General features: G+C 35.9%; 2 protein-coding genes across 3 annotated transcripts; one reads left to right on the top strand and one right to left on the bottom strand.

Moving 5' to 3' along the window:
- Positions 1–2,116: 2,116 nt before the first annotated feature.
- LOC132640606 (cytochrome P450 CYP73A100-like) lies at positions 2,117–4,477 on the top strand. Its single transcript, XM_060357257.1, has 2 exons — positions 2,117–2,980; positions 3,624–4,477. The coding sequence occupies exons 1-2, from the start codon at positions 2,130–2,132 to the stop codon at positions 4,360–4,362; spliced, it is 1,590 nt and encodes a 529-aa protein (XP_060213240.1). The 5' UTR covers positions 2,117–2,129; the 3' UTR covers positions 4,363–4,477.
- A 12-nt stretch (positions 4,478–4,489) lies between these two features.
- Positions 4,490–14,379, bottom strand: LOC132640604 (DExH-box ATP-dependent RNA helicase DExH10-like). Of its 2 annotated transcripts, XM_060357255.1 has the most exons (18): positions 13,060–13,099; positions 12,927–12,946; positions 11,897–12,337; positions 10,818–11,132; positions 10,617–10,721; positions 10,465–10,533; positions 10,105–10,272; positions 9,955–10,026; positions 9,755–9,871; positions 8,809–9,033; positions 8,556–8,714; positions 7,419–7,508; positions 7,186–7,278; positions 6,489–6,642; positions 6,141–6,289; positions 5,969–6,064; positions 4,971–5,063; positions 4,490–4,790 (listed from the first exon to the last, which is right to left on the bottom strand). In XM_060357255.1, the coding sequence occupies exons 1-18, from the start codon at positions 13,082–13,084 to the stop codon at positions 4,680–4,682; spliced, it is 2,502 nt and encodes an 833-aa protein (XP_060213238.1). In that variant the 5' UTR covers positions 13,085–13,099; the 3' UTR covers positions 4,490–4,679. The 2 variants fall into 2 exon arrangements, with proteins under 2 accessions (XP_060213238.1, XP_060213236.1); XM_060357253.1 differs by lacking the exons at positions 12,927–12,946; positions 13,060–13,099 and adding an exon at positions 13,743–14,379.
- Positions 14,380–21,281: the final 6,902 nt, after the last annotated feature.

The following is a 21,281-nucleotide window of genomic DNA, read 5'->3' as shown; positions in this document are numbered from 1 at the left end:
CTTCATAGTTCATGTCAAATCTAACAGACACAGTTCGGTAAATATTTGTTGGATACCAAAAGTGTCAACACTTTTGGCAAACTTAAAGGACCAAAACTGTCAAGTGCATATGTAAGGGACTATTTTGAAGCTACCCTCAAACATAAGGGATCATTTCTATTAACTTGTGAAAAAACTTAAAGGACTAAAACTATTAAGTTCATACTTAAGGGATTATTTTGAACCTACCCTCAAACACAAGGGATCATTCTTGTTAACTTGTGGCAAAATAAAGGACCAAAACTGTTAACTGCTACTTAAAGGGACCATTTTGAACCTACCGGTCCTACCCTCAAACATAAGGGATCATTTTTGTCATGTTTTCTCCGTAATTATATGACAATTTGGTTACCCAAAGAATAATATTCTACCTTGAATGAATATTATCTCCCCTTTAATAAATTATAAATAAAAAATTCACAACAAACTAAATGTTGAAAGAAAGAATCATAAAATGAATAATTCAACACACTTGCATGATGCTTATCCAACAAGATTTATGAACTATTTTTTTTATAAGATTTGTATAATGAAAATAGTACTAAGTTGTGGTGGGCTAGTTAAATTTGTGAATAATTGAACAACAGATAAGATTTGTCCATCCAGATAAAATTTGTGACCAATTTAAGAAGATAGTTAGGACAAAATTAATACTAAGTTGTGGCTACCCAGCAAAATGTGTGAACAATGGTAAGAAGATTTAATCATCCTGCAAACCTTCTAACCAATTCAATTGTACTAATTAAGTCATCTGACAAAATTTGTGACTAATTGAAAATGCGTAATTTTTTCATTCCTTTAACGGCAAGACTATTTTTGCAGACTTCCTTAAACGGCCTCGAATCATCCTATATGTGCAAAATCTCCTATAAAGCTTTAGACACAAAAATTGTTGCATTCACTCACCTCTTTATTTGCTGAACATGCAAGTGTCATGTAATTAAAGTAGTGTGTATTAGACAAACTTTATTAACGTTTAATGTATAGAAAGTTTCCTGTAAAGAAGAGATGTATAAAAGAAATTTAGCTATAATTAATAAATTATAAACTATGGATTAAGTCTTTTGTGTACAAGGAGACTTTGTACAGCTCTATTACTCCATACATCAAAGTAAATGTTAATAGCTCTATTACTCCATACATCAAAGTAAATGTTAATGTTAAGAGAACAGTAGAAAAGAAAAAATATAGGCACCCAATATTGATTTATTTATAATAATCCAACATGCAAAAGTTGTAGTACAAAGAGTCAATGTCAATCTCACATAATTTTGTGAATATATGGAGTAGTATATATTATATATCAATGGAGTTAGGCAAGTAGATATATATGATTTTTTCTACTCGGTGTTCGGTACTCGCATTGAAGTCCGATTAAATCCGAATTCGCGTCGCGTAGAAATATATATTGTAACAGAAAATAGTTTTGCAATTCAACTGTAAATCGGAAGAAGTGTAGTTAATTATATTTACCGAAAATAGGTATGCAATTCAACCGTCAATAGGAAGAAGCAATTAATTTTTTTCATGGAACTCTTGACCAAAGAAAAGAAAGATTAATTTTTTAGGATTTAAGTTATACTGAATAAATATTTTTAAATATTTAGGTTAATTTTAATTTGTGATTAAATGTTAGTTATCATTTTAAACATGTTACATGTGAATATTCATTCTAATGATTTATCTGTAATCACCCCAAAAATAACCTAATTATATAAATATAGTTTTTATTGGCAATCCATTGAACTTTAACTCTAATTTCTTCCATTTGCGGCAGCCGTCTTAAAATGTGGGAAACTTAAAAATGAACTTAATTCAAGACCAATTGGATTTTTATACTTGCTATTGCATATATTACATAGAAAATAATATTTAAAATAGGTGAATGGCATTTTTACTTTACCAACGACGAGTTGACTTTAATAGTTAGGCGCTATGTACATTCTCCTACCTAGAATTTGAACATGCCCATGGATTTTACCCAAAACCATTGGACACCAACTTTCCTACCCCCACCATGTTGTAATTGTTACCCATATATATACGTCCATTGTGCCCATTCTCATAATTCACCTCTATACAAATTAAACATGGCCAAATTTCTCAACAACACCATCTTCTCCATTCTCTTTACAATTGCATTTCTTTCATGTTCAAAGTTACTGTCATTCCCTCTCAATTACATTTCACTTGTTGTCCCTTTACTTCCCCTTATTATCCACTTTCTCTATGCTAATAAGTCCCAAAACAACCTCCCACCAGGTCCACGAACGGTTCCAATTTTTGGTAATTGGCTACAAGTTGGCAATGACTTGAACCATCGACTCCTAGCCACCATGTCACAAACCTATGGTCCAATATTTTTACTCAAACTTGGGTCCAAAAACTTAGTTGTCGTATCGAACCCTGAACTAGCTAACCAAGTCCTACACACACAAGGGGTCGAGTTTGGGTCCCGTCCACGTAACGTTGTGTTCGACATATTTACGGGCAATGGACAAGATATGGTGTTCACAATATATGGTGAGCATTGGAGAAAAATGAGACGTATTATGACACTTCCATTTTTTACTAACAAAGTGGTGCACCAATATAGTGATATGTGGGAAAATGAGATGGACCTAGTAGTTGATGACTTGAAGAATGATAAAAAGGTGGAATATGAGGGAATTGTGATTAGGAAACGCTTGCAATTGATGTTATATAATATTATGTATCGAATGATGTTTGATGCAAAATTTGAGTCTCAAGATGATCCTTTGTTCATTGAGGCAACTAAGTTTAACTCAGAGAGAAGTAGATTAGCTCAGAGCTTTGACTATAATTATGGTGATTTTATACCTTTGCTTAGACCATTCTTGAGAGGGTACCTTAACAAGTGCAAGGACTTGCAATCAAGGAGACTTGCATTCTTCAATAATTACTTTGTGGAGAAAAGAAGGTAACCCACTTTACCCTGGTAAATCTGCTTCTTCTTTTTTTTCTTTTAAGGAGGGAGATTCTTCTCTTAAAATCTTGCATTATTTAGTGCGCGTTTGGGCTTGAATCGGTTGATATTTGAAAAAAAAAAGTCTTTGAAGTTATTTGAAAAACAGTAGTTGAAAGTTAAAGCCGTGTTTGGACATGAAACCACAGTTGAAGTTATGTGAGTGAAAACTTGAAAGCTCTTAAATCCTATTTTTCAAACATTAAATTCCTTATATCTAAGTTTGAAATTGAAATATGAGGCAATTTGATAAAAAGACACTTCTTTGAAATAATTTCCAAGTGTAGCTTCTAAAATTTGAAACAAAATCTATGGGCAAACGGGTAAGTGCAATCAAACAAATTATTTCTTTTATTATTTCCCAAATAAGGGCTATTAATGTCTGTAATTTTTCAAGTCATTAGTTTTTATTTGATGTAATAATGCCTCAAATGAAGACAAAAAAGATTACTCGTTTGACCCTTCTAAACTATATCAGGACAAACAATTTAAGTTAAGAGGGAGTACATTTTGAACTACCTATTTCAATAGTGACTTCATGTTGTGAAAAAAAAGAACCTATTCATGTTAACATTCCCTTTGAATTTTTTTATAACAGGAAAATAATTGGTGAAAATGGAGAAAAGCACAAGATAAGCTGCGCTATTGATCACATAATAGATGCTGAAATGAAAGGAGAAATAAGTGAACAAAATGTGTTGTATATTGTGGAAAACATCAATGTTGCAGCAATTGAAACAACTCTATGGTCCATGGAATGGGCAATAGCTGAGCTTGTCAATCATCCAACAGTTCAACAAAAGATCAGAGATGAAATCTCAACCGTCCTTAAAGGCAAGTCAGTCACAGAATCAAACCTCCATGAGTTGCCCTATTTGCAAGCCACAGTAAATGAGACATTAAGACTCCACACACCAATACCATTACTAGTACCCCATATGAACCTTGATGAAGCAAAGCTAGGTGATTACACTATTCCGAAAGAAACTAAAGTCGTTGTTAATGCATGGTGGTTGGCTAACAACCCTGCATGGTGGAAAAACCCTACCGAGTTCCGGCCCGAGCGGTTCCTCGAGGAGGATGGCGGCACAGAGGCGGCTGTTGGAGGTGGCAAGGTGGATTTCCGCTACTTGCCATTTGGTATGGGGAGGCGGAGCTGCCCGGGAATCATCCTTGCACTGCCAATTCTGGGGCTTGTCATAGCCAAACTAGCGTCAAATTTTGAAATGCAGGCTCCTCCAGGTGAGGGAAAGGTTGATACAAGTGAGAAAGGGGGGCAGTTTAGCTTGCACATTGCTAAACATTCCACAGTTGTGTTCAAACCTGTTGCTGCATAATTATGTTACTCTTGAAAAATTTCAATGAATATTTGTAGTTTTCTCACCTCTTTGTATCCCCATAATATCAGTTTGCAGTTCAAAATAATGCAAGTCTTCAGAGTCTTCCCTACAGCAGCCAAGACAATTTCGACGTGAAACATTTTGCTTTGCAGCATCAAATTTCTTAATAATTGTGGTGTATTACAAAACTGAGACAGCAAGTTCATGCCACATCAGCTATAAAAACTACGACTAGGCTAATCCCCATATCAATGGGGAAAAATTTACACATCACTTGATCTAAGGCAATTGAGAGCTCCAAAGTACACACACCCCTAGAGGTACAGAGAATTTGCAAACATTATTCCTCGTCGAAGGCTCTCACTGGCAGCAGCAAATTTGTTCTCCAAATCCACTTCTCCCGCAGCATGTGCAGCACCTTTTAACTGTAAATCCAAGAGAGAAAATTCCAGTATTTGATTCCATAACATATATAAAGAGGGGAACTCGTATCTGGAAGTGTTACATAATGACATACTCGTATCCAAGGGTTAATAAACACACATGATATCAAAGGTCTAGTTTTTCTTCCCACACAAACACACACCAAAGTTTCCTTGAATTACCTGGTTCAAAAATTCATCAAGCCTTCGTACCAGCCGAATGATGCTACCTTCAAAGATATCAGTCATTTGTATAACCTCCGCAAAAGTTGCTCCCTGAAAGAAAGCATTAATACAAATGAGAAAAGAGTAAAGACTCGCAGTTTCTTTTTTTTTTAAAAAAAAAAAAAAAAAATTGTGGGCAGGGAAAGACCCTAGGTCAACACAATATGGAAGGGACTGCTAGAAACCCTTGTTTCGGGCAATTATTCATTTTTATCCAAGGAAGAATCTTGCAACACTAAAATGATTCCTTAAACTGAAGTTGAGTTGAACTGATTAAACCTCTTCCATGAAATATGAAAAAGTAGTTTGATTATGATCAACTTTCCTCCAACTGGTTTCAATCATAAAAAGTTCGCAAGAGTAATCAGCAGCAGTTTAAACTAGAAAATTATATGGTTCCGGAACAAAAATAATTGCCCTATAGTGTTTCTGATAGCTTTGGTATATTCTGGTGTAATGCCCCCCCCCCCCCCCCCCAAAAAAAAAAACCAACCACCCCAAACCATAAAAGAGGTGCAATTTTTTTGAAGGATCAACAACAAGCCCAGTATAATCCCACCATGTGGGGTCTGGGGAGGGTAGAGTGTACGCAGACCTAACCCCCACCTTGAAAGGTAGGGCAGCTGTTTCCGAAAGACCCTCGGCTCAAGAGAGGAGAGGAGAACAAGAGAGGAAAAACAAGACAAAAGGTTAGATTTATAATTTTTTTGAAGGATCACTATTTATTTATAAGGTAAGGAAAAGAAAAAGACAGAGAAAATAGAGCTTGCTGGCTGCAGCAAGATGATGTCCTATAAATGGTTGTTTCTTTGGCTTGAAGCATGGGAAACTAGTTTCAATCATAAGCACTCCTTGAGAGTAGGCTTACAGAAAATTGTTGAAAAATAACAAGCAAGAATACATATCTAATTCAAGCATGGAATTGAGCTCAACATGGGCATTGAAGCTTTATTCACCTTTGACCAACAGTAAATGACATCCATCAAGAATGGCCGTACTGATGCCTCTACATATTCTTCAATATTTATCTCCAACTTGCATTCACGTTGAATCTGCAAACAGAAAAAAAGTTTTTGCTTGTGCATCTGACAGGCAAACATTGAATTCCGAACCCTATATCAGACTGACCTCTGCTATTTTTCTTGCAGCATCTTGTAGCTGTTGTAATGGTCTAGTTAGCTCAGCTCTTAAATGTATTTGTTCATTTGTTTTGTCTCCTGGGATAAAGCAACTTGCCAGAGCCGCAGTTTGATGATGATCAAGATCATTGAATGTACCTAGCACAAAAGATTATTCAAAATATCATATACCCCTTATTCAAAGCTACTTCTGGCACGACTACATACCATGCGTTAAAGCGCGGAAGTCTTGAGCAGAAGATAAGCAGAGCATATAAAGGGTCTAATACACATTGCTCCCGTCCTAAATCAAGTCCAAAAAAAGTAAAATTGCATGCTAATATGGAACAAATATTACCATTCAACATCAATTCAGTCACGAGGAGTTCGTCCCCAGTGTCTATCAAGCAGGCTGCTCGTCCCTTCAACTGCACAACACCTTCAGAATCTATGTGACCCAGCTTCTTCAGCACTTGAGAACGGTTTCTAAGTTCATCCCGAAATTTTTGAAGCTGAAAATTTGTTATTTTCGTATTAAATAAATAATTGACAAAATCCAGTAAAGTGCTAAAAGGTTTCAGCAATCACTCCAAGGATCAGCGTAAGTGAAACTAAAAGGAGTATTATAATAGCAGACAAGAAAACTTGAGAAGAATGAGAGCAAAAACATGCCACAAGATGTTAACAGTTCAGAAAATAACATCCTGAAACATTTAAATGAAAAGAGAATGTTAATTTTAAATAGAAAAGTTGGATCAAAAATTGAAGCTAACAAATTGGCCAAAAAAAAAAAAGGAATAAACAAAAAATTTATAAATAAGACCCCCTGAGTGCTACAGATAATAAAAATCATTATTACTTACCATATATATAAAAGACACAGGCACACATATACATATAAAAGACAAATAATCACAGATTAGTGATTAAAGAACATTGGAGCGAAATAGGCCTGGATGGAATGGGATAGATAGAGGACTCAAGTAGCAAAATCGAACGAGTTTGAGATTGAGGGGTAGTTGATTTAATTGATCCATGCAATATAGGAGCTTTACCTGTGAATCGCGCATTTTTGACTTGAGCTGTTGAATTTCATGGTTCACTTCGGCCTTCTTTTGGAAACTCTTAAGTTGATGTTCGTCTTGTGACTGCTCCACATATGTGCAACACCATATGCAGTAGTGACAACATTAAACCATATTCATCAAAAGCATAAAAAGCAAAAGCTTCTAATATTCATGCTTCCTCACAGATTAAACAGATTATCAAAATAAACTTTTTGCCAAACCTTGTGCAGTGGGTGAGCAAACAATTTTTTCTCTAGTTCTTCAGTCTGGTTGACTATATCAACAAATTCAGGATCTTCAAAGCCCATGTCCTACAATGATAGAAATCAGGAAAAGCAGCAACAAACTTATCTTGATCAGTAGTTCGAAGTATACTAAAATCTTTTACTAGGTTCATTCTAACCAGCCAACCTCCTTTTACTTGATCCAAACAGAAGAAAAACTATGGCTGGATATGACGCTAAACTCAGTGAGATTACAAGTGATCCAAACAGAAGAAAAACTATGGCTGGATATGACGCTAAACTCAGTGAGAGTACAAGAATAATAATTGCAGAATTTTGACCAGTATAAGATGAATGCTGGAGAAAGTAAGAACGGTTATTTCCTTTGGATGACCGAGCAAACTGTCTACAGCCAACCCTTTCGGCCAACCATAGCCTTCAAAACTTGGGGATGGTCGGCCCGCCCCTCTACCCTTCTCCACTTAAAATACCAGAGTTAGTTTGCTTGGCACAGGGCTCGAACCTGTGACCTAAGACACAAGTCCCTCAATGTTTGCCAAGAGTGAGTAATGATGGTTATTCTCAACAAGATATAGAAGGACCGTAGAATGCTACTTAGCAACAACTGCAGCTAAAAACAGAACGAATGATGATATGTGATAAGGATATTACAATCGGCTGACCAAAGATACTTTCCCTTTCCTGCTCTTTCATTCTCCTTTTTGTTCATTTTTTTAACTGAGAGAATTGTGTATCAGCAATTCAAAGCTCTATAAGTAGGAAACCTAGACTGCAATCATATAGGGTACAGATCAACCACAAAGTGCATAAGGCCTCCGCTGTTTGTTAACGAACAAGCAAAATACTACTGGAGTACACATGGCTCCAGTTTCTTATAAGTGAGCTAATTTCTGTTTTTTGACTAATAGTCCTGGCAGATAACATGATTGGCAATCTCTCCTGACAAAGAATGCTCAGTTAACCTGATACGCATTTTCTCAAAAGGAACCAAAAAGAGCATCATTAAGACCAATCGCCTCTCAACATAATGGTTGGTAATAAATGGCCTAATTCCATATAAAAAAAAGGAAAATTTGCAATACAATGTGGAACCAGCAGTAGGATTATCCATACCTTTACAGGGTTAAGCTTCGGGAGGCCTTGAGGAAAACGTTTATGAAGCTCCTGAACAGCAAGTAGGATGCTTTGCCTTGCTTCCAATGGCCGAAGATCAGTAGGAACAGATATTCTAAGCTTACTGAGGGAAGAAATCAGGGGCAATTGAACAGGAACCTAAAGTTTGGAAACATACTCAGGATTCAGGAATGAAGTCTTAATCGAAATAACTTGTATAAAATAAATTATTATTACAAAATTATGTACTCACCACATGCATTTCTCCCTTCTCCCCTGGACGAGGAGGACATGGTTTGGGTTGAGAACCATTTTCACCAGAACCAAGAGAGCAATGAAGTAGGGTATCCACAATATAGCCCGCGCCACGTGAAGCAGAGAGAGCAGCAGGCAAGGAACCTGATGCAGCTGGAGGTTTCTTTACCACATTGACTACAACACCCCAACCCCAATCTTTTCCACCTTCCCATACCTTGACCTGTCATCACCAATGCAATCTCAATGAAAAACATTAAGATGAACAGTCTAATGGGGAAAGTCAAAACGTTATTAACTGAATGAATTTTCAAACAATACAAACAGAAAATGAATAAAACACCACATAAGTAATATATAGCATGCGCAATCCCCCATCGCATGGGGTCCTCGATAAGTACAGTGGCTTACATGAACGGAGACTAACAACAATCACATAGCATCATGAGAAGATACAATCCTCTATCTATTTTGATAGGTAAGGAGTGATAGCAAATGACCAAGCGAAAAATTCACAAAGGTAAAGTTAAAATGAGAGCAAGAAATTACTGAAAAAAAAAAGAGCAAGAAACTATAAAAACATCTGAAGTGTAAGTTGCAGAAGCCAGAAGGCAATAGAAGAGGACTACAGCTCGTCTTGCATTGGACTACAGCTCGTCTCACATTGGCAATAGAAGAGGACTACGGCTCGTCTCACAAGGAGGTTTAGGTATCAATAGTAATTAGTCAAAAGTTACAATTCATGGGTTTTCAAAGATATGGCAGATACATTCATGTGCACTCAAAAATAGAGGTGAGGCACAGAGCACTATGAAAAGCAAAATTGACTTGGCAACGAAAGCATATATGGGGTCAAAAAAGGGTAATGTAATATATGCCAGACTAATCAGAGCTCAATATCCTCACAAAAGTGCAGCAGCGAATAGAGATGCCTCGGCACTTACCAGTCTACCAGGAAGAAGAAAATGGAGAACCCTTTCAGGCCGTGTTATTTCAGCCATCAGTTTTTTTTCACGTTGTGCAATCTCAAGCTTTAGTTTATGATATTCTGCAACCTCACCCTAGAGTAGAGAGAAGCAACTTTCAGGATCTATGGCATAAGAAGATAGAGGCATCCGAAAACCACGATAACAACTTATTTTACCTCCCCTGATGCATCAAGCTTTGCAGCTTCTTGTTCCAGCTTAGAGACCTTCTTTCCAATGTCAGGTAACGCCTAACAAAAAGACAACCTCACTTTCAGTAATTACATAAAACGCAGTCAAAGAGAAAATGGACATTGACAAAGACAAACCTTCTCATACTGGAACTGGTGGAATGAGTTTTTGATAACATGTTCGGCAGTAAATTGGCCTTGGGCATGACTCAATAAATTCAAAATTGTATAGTAACTCAGTCTAAACGTGCTGACTAATGGAGCTGGTTTACCCAAAACCATGTCCTTGATGCTATTCATCTCCATCTGAAATCATCAAACACTACGTAAGTCATCCACCAAAACAGATAAGAAGAATAGATACGTGTCCTCGATATACTTGACTACATTGTTTGCAATTTTGCATATGCTTAAGTGGCTAAAGCCTATACATTTCAAGAAGGCAATAGCAGTTATTTACAAGATACTCTTCAACTGAGAATATTATTACCAACTTACCTTCTCGTCAATCATGATAATACAAATACCACGGTCATCTTTGCCACGACGTCCTGCTCTTCCACTCATCTACATGAAAGAAAAGAATTTGAAGAATAAGAAACCAAAATGAAAATGATCTACGTCATGGCATATGGGCAATTCAGACTCACCTGTATATACTCACCAGATCCAATGTAACGATGACTATCACCATCCCATTTCTTTACACTGGTAAAGACAACAGTTTTCGCAGGCATGTTAAGCCCCATGGCAAACTGTAAAAACATTAGAAGGGAAAAAGAAGAAAAATCATTAGGGCCGTCTAAATACACGAGATAACAAGACGCAAAAAATAAAAGAAAAGTCATTACTGTCTCTGTTGCAAAAAGAGCCTTTATGAGTCCTTCCTGGAACAGAAGTTCCACAAGTTCCTTGATAACAGGAAGCAGGCCAGAGTGGTGAACTGCAATCCCCCGCTGAAGTAGGGGCAACATTAATTCAATAGCTGGTAAGTTTCTATCTTCCTCACTCAAGCATTCCACTGCATTACGGAAAACCTCCTTCACTACGTCCTTCTCCTCTTCAGTATTAAAATCAAGCTTGGGCATAGACATTGCATGTTGTTCACATTCTCTTCTACTAAAACTGAACACAATGACTGGCTGAAACTTCCGTTCCATGATCATCTAAAATAACAAGAATCAATTGCTTCAGTGATATGAGGCATCAGCATTATTATAGTAAATCATTAAACAACTACAAAGGGCAAGACAAGGTTCACGAGACTTGAAGGAAAAAACGCAGAACTGGAGGCACACGAACAGAAAACTAACAATATCATACATGAATTTAATGCTATGATAATCAAATTGCAATTAAAATTACTAATTTCAACATATAATATAGAATAGTACATATATTATTCTAACTTCTTGAAGTTAATATATTAATTTAAGAACTGACAGTTCTAAACTTGGATCACATTATGCGTACTGTTAGATGCACAAAGTTCTCTGAAGAGCATGGCTTCACTCATGAAGCAAGCTGAATTTATATAACGTTGTTATGACAAAATCTAAGGCCCCGTTTGTCCGTAGATACCAAAAAAAAAAATCACTTTTTTTGGAATTTTGGAGTTGGAGTTGGAGTTGGAGTTGTGTTTGGCCATAGTTTTTGAAATTGTAGTTTTTGGTGAAATGTAGTTGTAAAAAAGTGAAAAAAAAATTGAAAAACAAGTTTTTTGAGTTTTTGATATTCCGGAATACAACTTCAAGTTGTATTCGGAATTTTCATGGCCAAACGCTGATTCCGGGAAAAAGTGAAAAAAAAATCCGGAATAAAGTGAATAATTCTTTTGGCCAAACTGGGGCTAAGTATCCTCAAAAAGTAAATTGATATAACAAGAAAGAGTAAAACCAAGATAATATTATCTAGAGACCAAACTACACACCTTGACAATTTTGCAGATATCAGACGCACCACCAGAAGTAGAACCACCTTTAGCAATTCTACCTCTAACCTTAGCATTTCCACTGTTGTTTCCCTCCCCCACTTTCTGCTTGGAAAAACTGTCCTGCATTTTCAAGAAATTGTCCTCCCTAAACTGCTCATTCTCATCAATCACAAGATATAATCCAGAACCACCCACAGGGAACATATAATGCTGCAAAGGGGTAGGCCGAAAATCAGTGTACACCACATGACATGGCTGTTTATGAATATTGCATATCCATTCAGCAAACTCAGTAGCATTCGACATAGTCGCCGAAAGAAAAACCATCTTAATAGCTGGTGGTAAGAATATAATACTCTCTTCCCAAACAACCCCTCTCTCCCGATCTTTCATGTAATGTATCTCATCAAATATAACCCAAGCAACTTCCTTTAGTACCTGTTGAAAAAATAATTCAAAGTGGTAGGAAATCAAAATTGGTTAGATTTGGTATTTTGGTTCATGTCATAGGATTTATTGTTAGAATTATACAGGAATAGGTTTTCAAGTTTTTAGTCAAAGCAGTTTTTTGTACTATTATAAATAGGGATGTTGCTAGCTATTTTCATACAGTGTAGAATCGTAGAGAGCATTCAAAGATTAAAACAACAACATACCCAATGTAATCCCACAAGTGGAGTCTGAAGAGGGTAGTGTGTACGCAGACCTTACCCCTACCTTGGGAGGTAGAGAGCCTGTTTCCCATAGACCCTCGGCTCAAGGAAAAGCATATCAAAGCAGTGCAGAAAAGAAATGACAGCAAAATACTAAAGATAGCATGACAAAGCACGTTGAAAAAAGGAACAGTACCTACAACAAAATAATACTATAATCGAAGTACAAGAAACAAACGATAGTCATAGAGATCGAAGAACAAGAAACTACAAGAATAATACTGCGACTACTAGCCTTCTACCTAATGAAACAAAACTACAAGAATAAGAGCATTCAAAGATTAATGAATAAAGAATATTATTTCCTTCAATACCTCGGAACCCCTATAAAGCAGCAGCAGAAACAACAACAACAACAACATACCCCGTGTAATCCCAAAAGTGGGATCTGGGGAGGGTAGAGTGTACCCTGACCTTACCTCTACCCTAGGAAATCCCTATAAAGCATACCCCTTAAAATCTTTGTTGTCATAACTAAACAACTTGCAAAAATGCCTTGAATCTTGTGGTATTAATTTTTTTTTTTTTTGATAATGTATTAAATTAAAGATATGTAGAATGTACCAAAATCCTCTTTAATCTTGTGGTATTAAACATGCCATGTGGAAGTTGAAATTAAAGAGTTGCCAAAAAAAAAAGGAAAGAGATATTCTTTTTGAAACAAAATAAAAAGGGAAGTAAGACAAACAAATTGAAACAACAGCAGCATACCCAGTGAAATCCCACAAAGTGGGGATTGAGGAGGGTAGAGTGTACGCAGACCTTACCCCTACCTTGGGAGGTAGAGAGGTTGTTTCCGATAGACCCTCGTCATAAGGACAAGCAATTCAAAGCAGTATGAAAATGAAAATAACGAAAGTGAATAAGCCATGATAAAACAATCTGAAAAAAGAAAGAGTAGCTAACACAGATAAATAAGATAATCGAAGTACAAGAACCAATAGATCGTAGCAGAAATCAAAGGACAGGAAGCTATAACAGCAGTATTACAACTACTAGCATGAAAGAACAAGCTGGACATGCTCAACTACCTACTAAACTTCTACCCTAATCTGTGGGAGTATTATAAATAGGGATGCCAGCTATTTTTATGTAGCGTAGAATCGTAGAGAGCATTCAAAGATTAATACCTCGGAACCCCTATAAAGCATACCCCTCAAAATCTCCGTAGTCATAACCAAACAACTGGCATTTGGCGAAAGAGTTACATCACCAGTCATTAAACCAACATCACTAAACTCATGACTCAACTCTCTATACTTCTGATTGCTTAAAGCCTTCAACGGCGACGTATAAATAACCCTTTGTTTATCTCTAAAAGACATCGCAATTGCATACTCAGCAACAGCAGTTTTCCCAGCAGATGTATGTGCTGATACAAGTATTGATTCTTTCCTTTCCAAACAAGCAACTGATACTTCTTGAAATGGGTCCAGTTTAAACGGGTATTTTTTCGCCATTTCGCCATTGTATGATGGGTTTGAAAGGGTACCGTGAATTGATGAGTTTACTGTTGATGTGTAATTTGTTGGAACTGCAACTTCGTGTACGCAAGTTCTAACCAAATTGACTCTTTTTGAAGATGAATTTTGGTTTTCAACTTGTTCTTCAGGTTCTTTCCTTTTTATGGCAGTTGTAGAAGAAGACTCCATTTTTGAAGCTTTGGTTTTAGGGTTTTTGGCTTAAACCCTTCTATGAACAAAGTTGTTTTCTTGATAAACTAATTAATTTTTCCCAATTGTGGAAATCAATTCTGGCAGACAGAGCTATTGGGTGTGAGATGGGTCATTTGCACTTTTGGCCCTATTTTGTGTAAAGGTCTTTAATTTTTGGCTATTTAGCACGATTGGACCTATGTGGGGTGGTCTTTAATTTTTGACCCTCAAATGGTTGGTCTTTAATTTTTGCTCTTCGGCAATTTAAGTAATGAAAAAGCGGCTGAAAATACCTTAACATTCTGGTTCGAATCCCCGCCGAGTAAAAAAAATAATTTCGCAAGGTAAGATTTTCATAGAAACTATGCCTATTCGGGCAAAATTATATAAAAACTATGTCTTTTCCGGCATAGTTTTGTAGTATGCTGGAAAAGGCATATTCTATGTAACTACATAGAAACTATGCTAGTCTGACATAGTTGTGTAGGATACTACATAACTATGCCTTGAGGCATAACTTTGCCCAAATAGGCATAGTTTCTATGAAAACCTCGCCTTGCGATTTTTTTTTTATTTTTTTTTTTACTCTAGGGGGGCTCAAACCTAGAATCTCTTGTTTCATAGTCTAGCGAATAAGGGTACTTTAGCCCACAAATTTTCATTAAATGAGAAGTATGGTAAAAAATTATAGACCAAGGATCTGAGGGACAAAAACTAAAGATCGACCCATATGAAGAACAATCCCCGCAGTTTTTTGTTAATTTTGTCCGTTAACGCAAACAATTCTTTTGTGGGCATAAGTTTATATTTTCGCATCATAATATCCCACAAGTTATGCCCCGCGCTTTTAAAGAACTTATGCCCCGTTAGGCATAAGTTCAATTTTGATGGACAAAAATTAAAAACAAGCCCTTTGCAGGACAAAAATTAAAGACGAGCCTAATTGAAGGGAAGACCGTGCAATTTCTTCAATTCTTTAGTAATTGAAGGGAAAACCGTGCAATTTTACTTAGCTGATGGACTCCCTCGGTTTTAATCGACATAGTGTTCGGTCTTTGTGTTTCAAGACACTATTTTCTGACATTTTCAAGTCTGTTGATTTTTTCCTATAATCGACTAACGTCCGTCGATTTTGTCTCGAGGCATTTGGCCTTTTCTTTAGTAATGTATACCTCTAAATATGAGTTCTCGCTAATTTTTCCTTTTATTTTCATAGTTCTCGTCAAATCTAACAAACAGAATTCGATGAATATTTTGTCGGAGACTAAATGTGTTAACTTTTGGCTAACTTTAAGGACCAAAACTATTAAGTGCATATTTAAGGGACTATTTATAACCAACCCTCATAGTTAAGGGACCATTTTTGTTAACTTGTGGCAAACTTAAAGGACCAAAACGGGTAAGTGCATAGTTAAGGGACCATTTTAAACTTACTCTCATAGTTAAGGGACCAGTTATGTCCTTTTCTCACCATATTCACTCTCTCTGGCCCTCTAAGCTCCCAAACACCCCCTCCAAAGTTCTCACATATTATGAAGCATCAAAATAAAGAGCCCGTTTGGATTGGCTTATAAGTTGCTTATAAGCTGTTTTCAGCTTTTTTGAGTGTTTGACTGGCCAGCTTAAAGTCATTTTGTGCTTAAAATAAGCTCAAAAAAAATAAGTGGGCCCATTTGACTTAGCTTATCTGAAGCAGCTTATAAGCTAAAAACAGCTTATAAGCCAAAAAAAAAAAAAGGTTAGACTACCCCAACTTATATTTTTTTAGCTTATAAGCTGTTTGCAGTTTATAGGCATAAGCTCATCCAAACAGTAGTAAAGAAGTTTGCAACAAAAATATAGGGATAACGCACTATTACCCCCCTGAACTATACCCGAAGTTCCTACGACACACCTTACCTTTCAGTGGGTCTTATTACCCCCCTAAACTTATTTAAAACGAAATAATTACCCCCCTAAACGCTGATGTCCACTCTCATATGGGAGAGTGACATACACTCTCCTTGTCACATGTGTATTTATTTGTTTTTTTTTTTCAGCTTACGTGTCATTTTTTTATAAAAATAAAATTTTAAAAAAACGAAATTTTCTTTTAAACAAATGATTTTTAAAACCCGTTTTAAAAAAAAATGAAAATTTGATTTTTTAAAAGCCATTAAAAAAAAGACTAAAAATATGGATTAAAAAACTGAATTTTCTTTAAAAAATGATTTTTAAAACTCTTTTTAAAAAAAAATTGAAAAGTTGATTTTTTTAAAAACCCGTTTGTTTTTTACTGAAAACATGAATTTTTTAAAAATATGGAAAAATGGATTTGTTAAAAATATAGAAAACTTGATTATTTTTTTAAAATGTCTTAAAAAATCTTGATTCTCATGATTTCATTTTCTTAAGACACTTTTATTTTTCAAATAAAATCCGGAAAAAGTGTTTTTCTTGTCAAAATGTGAAAAAACTGAATTTTAATAAAATTTTGGAAAAATTAATTATTTTTTTAAAATGTGGAAAACCCATTTTTTAAAACTAAATTTGGAAAACTAGATTTATTTTCATATTTTAAAAAAATAAAGATTTTTAAGAAAAAAAAATAAGTTTTTCCGTTTTTTATGTTTCTCACTCTCTCAAAGAGAGTGAAACACACTCTCCTTGCCACATCAGCGTTTAGGAGGGCAATTATTCCGTTTTAAATAAGTTTAGGGGGGTAATAGGACCTAGGGAAAGTTAAGATATGTCGTAGCAAATTCGGGTATAGTTCAGGAGGGTAATAGTGCCTTATGCCAAAAATATAACATCAAACCTTTAATAACATTGTCATTAAACTATATTGTAAAGAAAAATATAACTGGGAGCATTACGCTAATAGAGACTTTAGTCATTTAAAATAGTACAGAAGAGGATCGAATGCTCTAAACAAATACCATCAACAATAGCTATATGTATATACCTCAATTCAAAACAAATTGGGTCTATAATATGAACCCTCAATATGAGAAATTTAAATCACAACCACAACATAACTAGAATATTCTCACAAGTGGGTGAGGGAAAGGTGGGTGTACACAAACCTTACCTCTACATGTGGGGGTAGACAGGTTATTTCCAATAGACCATCGGCTCAAGAAAATCATTTTTTTTTTTTAAAGATTTGAAAGAAATGCAATAGTAAAAGTTATGATAAAACATTCAAAGAAAGAGAAATATTGATAGTACAAATATTAAAACTAAGTAAAATAAAAGAGACAACAGAAGTAATAGAATCGAAGCATAAGAAAAATGCTAGCATACTAGTAATCATACATGTATGGAAACAGATAACGGTACAAGTTAGAACCCTGCTCTACCATAGTGAAGAGTGAAGATGCTCTACTACCTACTGACTATCTACCCTAATTCTCGAACTCCATATTCTCCTATCTAGGGTCATGTCCTCGGTGAGCTGAAGAAGTGTCATATCATGTCTAATCACCTCTCCCCATTTTTTCCTCGGTCTACCTCGACCTTTCCTCAAACCTATCAATATCATTTTCTATATCTTATCACCGCGATTTCTACTCTCACCTTACCCCGTATCTTTTCGTTCTTAATCTTATGTCTTCTAGTGTGCCCGCACATCTATCTAAGTATCCTCATTTCTGCTATCTTCATCTTCTGAACGAGCGAGTTCTTGACAGACCAACACTCCACCTCATACAATATAGTGGGCCTAACAACCACTCTATAGAACTTACCTTTGGGTTTCAGTGACACATTCTTATTACATAGGACACAAGATGCGAGCCTCCATTTCATCCACTGTACTCCAATATGATGTGCGACATCCTCATCCATCTCCCATTTTTCTTGGATTATCAACCCAAGATATTTGAAGCTTCCGCTTTTGGGGACGACTTGTGTGACAATCTTCACTTACCTTTCTGATTCATGCGATGCGACACTGAACCTCCACTCTATGTACTCTGTTTTAGTCATGTTCAGCCTAAAGCCTTTAGACTCTAGGGTCAATCTCCATGTCTCTAGTCTATCATTAACTCTGTCGTGTATCTCGTCGATCAATACTATGTCATCTGCGAATAACATATACCATGATACGTCCTCTTGGATATGTCATGTCAATTTGTCCATCACCATGACAAACAAAAATATGAGAAATGTGGCTAATTAAAATACATCCCATTTCCTGGTGGACCCAAACAGAGCATCGGCAATGTGGACTCTCACTATTTGGGTCCATGGGGAATTAATTTTGTTTCCATAATTTTTTAAGAAATCCATGCAAAGATTGATAAAAGAGTGTAATCTTCTCACAATGGAGCATTTAATGAGGTCCTTTCAACCTGAATTTGCAACTATAAAAGGACACAACTATTTAACTCTAACACATTAATTGAGTGCACAAAGAGACACATAACTCCACTCTAAGTCACTCTAGTAATCATTAGTGAATTTCATATATACTAGCCCTTTTCGTCTTCCCTCAATGGAGTGGCCTAAATCTCTAGAAATTCTAAACTCTCAGGAGCACACAATTGATTTGTTCGGCGCAGCACCTCACCCTAACCGTGAGGTTGCTGCACAATCAGATGAGTGGACTCTCGAGGAGAAACAATTTTTTGAGAATGCCTTTTTTAAGGTCGATGATCTAGTTTCTCAAACTTTTTTCGAATATATTTCTTCAATACTCCCTCATAAGTCCATGAAGGAGATAAAAAACCGCTACATAGCCCTCTTCAAAGACGTTGAAATGGAGAATCTTGTCCCAAAAAACAAATTTGTTGTAGCTGATGATGATCATGATCATCAAGATTACCGACTGCCTCATGATCAAGATGACTTTGAAATGGAGGCCACTCCCAATGGTACGCCACAACCTCAAGGCGAAAACAATCGTCCATGTCGTCGGTGAGGAATTCCATGGACTATTGATAAGTTGGTATTTTACCAACTTATCTCTTCTTTAATCTTATATTTTTGCTATATTTGCTTGAGAAAATAGTGAATTTAATATCATTTACATCTACTTTACAGGTTTTATGTGATTTAGAAGTGATCAGAAGAAACCAAGTGAAAATTTAGTCAAAAAGAGGCCAAATGGGACAGTTTTGCAAAAACGGGACAGAACTGCAAAAAACGGGCAGAACTGCAAAAACTGAAAGTTGGGGCATATTTTGTCATTGTTTTGACTTGGAAAAATCTGGGCATAAAGAGAGGCTTAGGGCAAGAAAACATTTTCATCTTTGGCACAACACACAAGTTCTTGGAGGCTAGGGTTCATCACCAACACCTTGGAAGAGAAGATTTGGAGACACCAATGAGAAATTCTTTACCCATTTCTTCTACTCTTGCTATGTATTGAATATTTATGTGTGTAGTATTTCATTTCAATACTTGAATTTCGTTTATGGAAATATTCTTGATTAAAGTTTGGATTGAATCTCTTGTTTTGCTTATGTGTTGAATGATTTTATTCCTAATGAAGTGAGTTATTGTTTCTTTAATTAATCTCATTTTGAATGATTCTTAAGGGAGTAGCTAACCCTAAGACTTGCCCATTTATTTCGGTTTAAACTTGGAAGAGGCAAACTCGGGATTGGGAAAGATTAATTAACAAGAATTTGGGGCGTTAACCCTCATCTAATGGAAATCGACCTAGGAATAGGCGACACCACTTGTAGCCATATTCGGGTGTTCTTAATGCTCCTAATTGCTTTAGGGATATTCAATTAGGTAGTCTAGTTAGTCTTCGGAAGAAGCTAATTTAGAGTCATTATCCGAGGCTAAGTAATATAAACTCACCATTATTTGTAAATCATGAAGTACATTGGATCGTTACTCGGCGCCATTTTGATAACGTCCAAATCCACCCTATTAATTAGAATGGGCACGGTCGTATGCAAATATATTTACCCAACTATGAGTCGGGGTCGAATCCCACAGAGAACAATATGTAGGCGATTAGGAAAAGTAGGAATTTTCACCAATGATAGCTAAAGCCAAACGATGGATAATATTTTGGTTTTGTTTGAGAGAAAATTATAGCTAATGCAAAAATGTAAACTAACCTAGAAAGCAAGTAAAATGATCAATGGCCACAAACATGGATACAAGGGAAACTACGCTCAAGTAACGATCCAATGTACTTCATGATTTACAAATAATGGTGAGTTTATATTACTTAGCCTCGGATAATGACTCTAAATTAGCTTCTTCCGAAGACCAACTAGACTACCTAATTGAATATCCCTAAAGCAATTAGGAGCATTAAGAACACCCGAATATGGCTACAAGTGGTGTCGCCTATTCCTAGGTCGATTTCCATTAGATGAGGGTTAACGCCCCAAATTCTTGTTAATTAATCTTTCCCAATCCCGAGTTTGCCTCTTCCAAGTTTAAACCGAAATAAATGGGCAAGTCTTAGGGTTAGCTACTCCCTTAAGAATCATTCAAAATGAGATTAATTAAAGAAACAATAACTCACTTCATTAGGAATAAAATCATTCAACACATAAGCAAAACAAGAGATTCAATCCAAACTTTAATCAAGAATATTTCCATAAACGAAATTCAAGTATTGAAATGAAATACTACACACATAAATATTCAATACATAGCAAGAGTAGAAGAAATGGGTAAAGAATTTCTCATTGGTGTCTCCAAATCTTCTCTTCCAAGGTGTTGGTGATGAACCCTAGCCTCCAAGAACTTGTGTGTTGTGCCAAAGATGAAAATGTTTTCTTGCCCTAAGCCTCTCTTTATGCCCAGATTTTTCCAAGTCAAAACAATGACAAAATATGCCCCAACTTTCAGTTTTTGCAGTTCTGCCCGTTTTTTGCAGTTCTGTCCCGTTTTTGCAAAACTGTCCCATTTGGCCTCTTTTTAACTAAATTTTCACTTGGTTTCTTCTGATCACTTCTAAATCACATAAAACCTGTAAAGTAGATGTAAATGATATTAAATTCACTATTTTCTCAAGAAAATATAGCAAAAATATAAGATTAAAGAAGAGATAAGTTGGTA

Source organism: Lycium barbarum, chromosome 5, assembly GCF_019175385.1.
Source record: "Lycium barbarum isolate Lr01 chromosome 5, ASM1917538v2, whole genome shotgun sequence".
NCBI classification, from domain to species: domain Eukaryota; kingdom Viridiplantae; phylum Streptophyta; class Magnoliopsida; order Solanales; family Solanaceae; genus Lycium; species Lycium barbarum.
Note: the sequence above shows the minus strand (reverse complement) of the source record. Positions and strands in the feature narration are given on the sequence as shown.

Coding starts and splice junctions, on each gene's coding strand:
- LOC132640606 (XM_060357257.1), top strand. CDS start 2,130: ATGGCCAAATTTCTCAACAACACCATCTTCTCCATTCTCTTTACAATT. Junction 2,981..3,623: donor TACTTTGTGGAGAAAAGAAG/GTAACCCACTTT, acceptor TTTTTATAACAG/GAAAATAATTGGTGAAAATG.
- LOC132640604 (XM_060357253.1), bottom strand. CDS start 14,264: ATGGAGTCTTCTTCTACAACTGCCATAAAAAGGAAAGAACCTGAAGAA. Junction 10,534..10,616: donor GATCTGGTGAGTATATACAG/GTGAGTCTGAAT, acceptor TCTTTCATGTAG/ATGAGTGGAAGAGCAGGACG. Junction 6,065..6,140: donor CTGCAAGAAAAATAGCAGAG/GTCAGTCTGATA, acceptor TTCTGTTTGCAG/ATTCAACGTGAATGCAAGTT.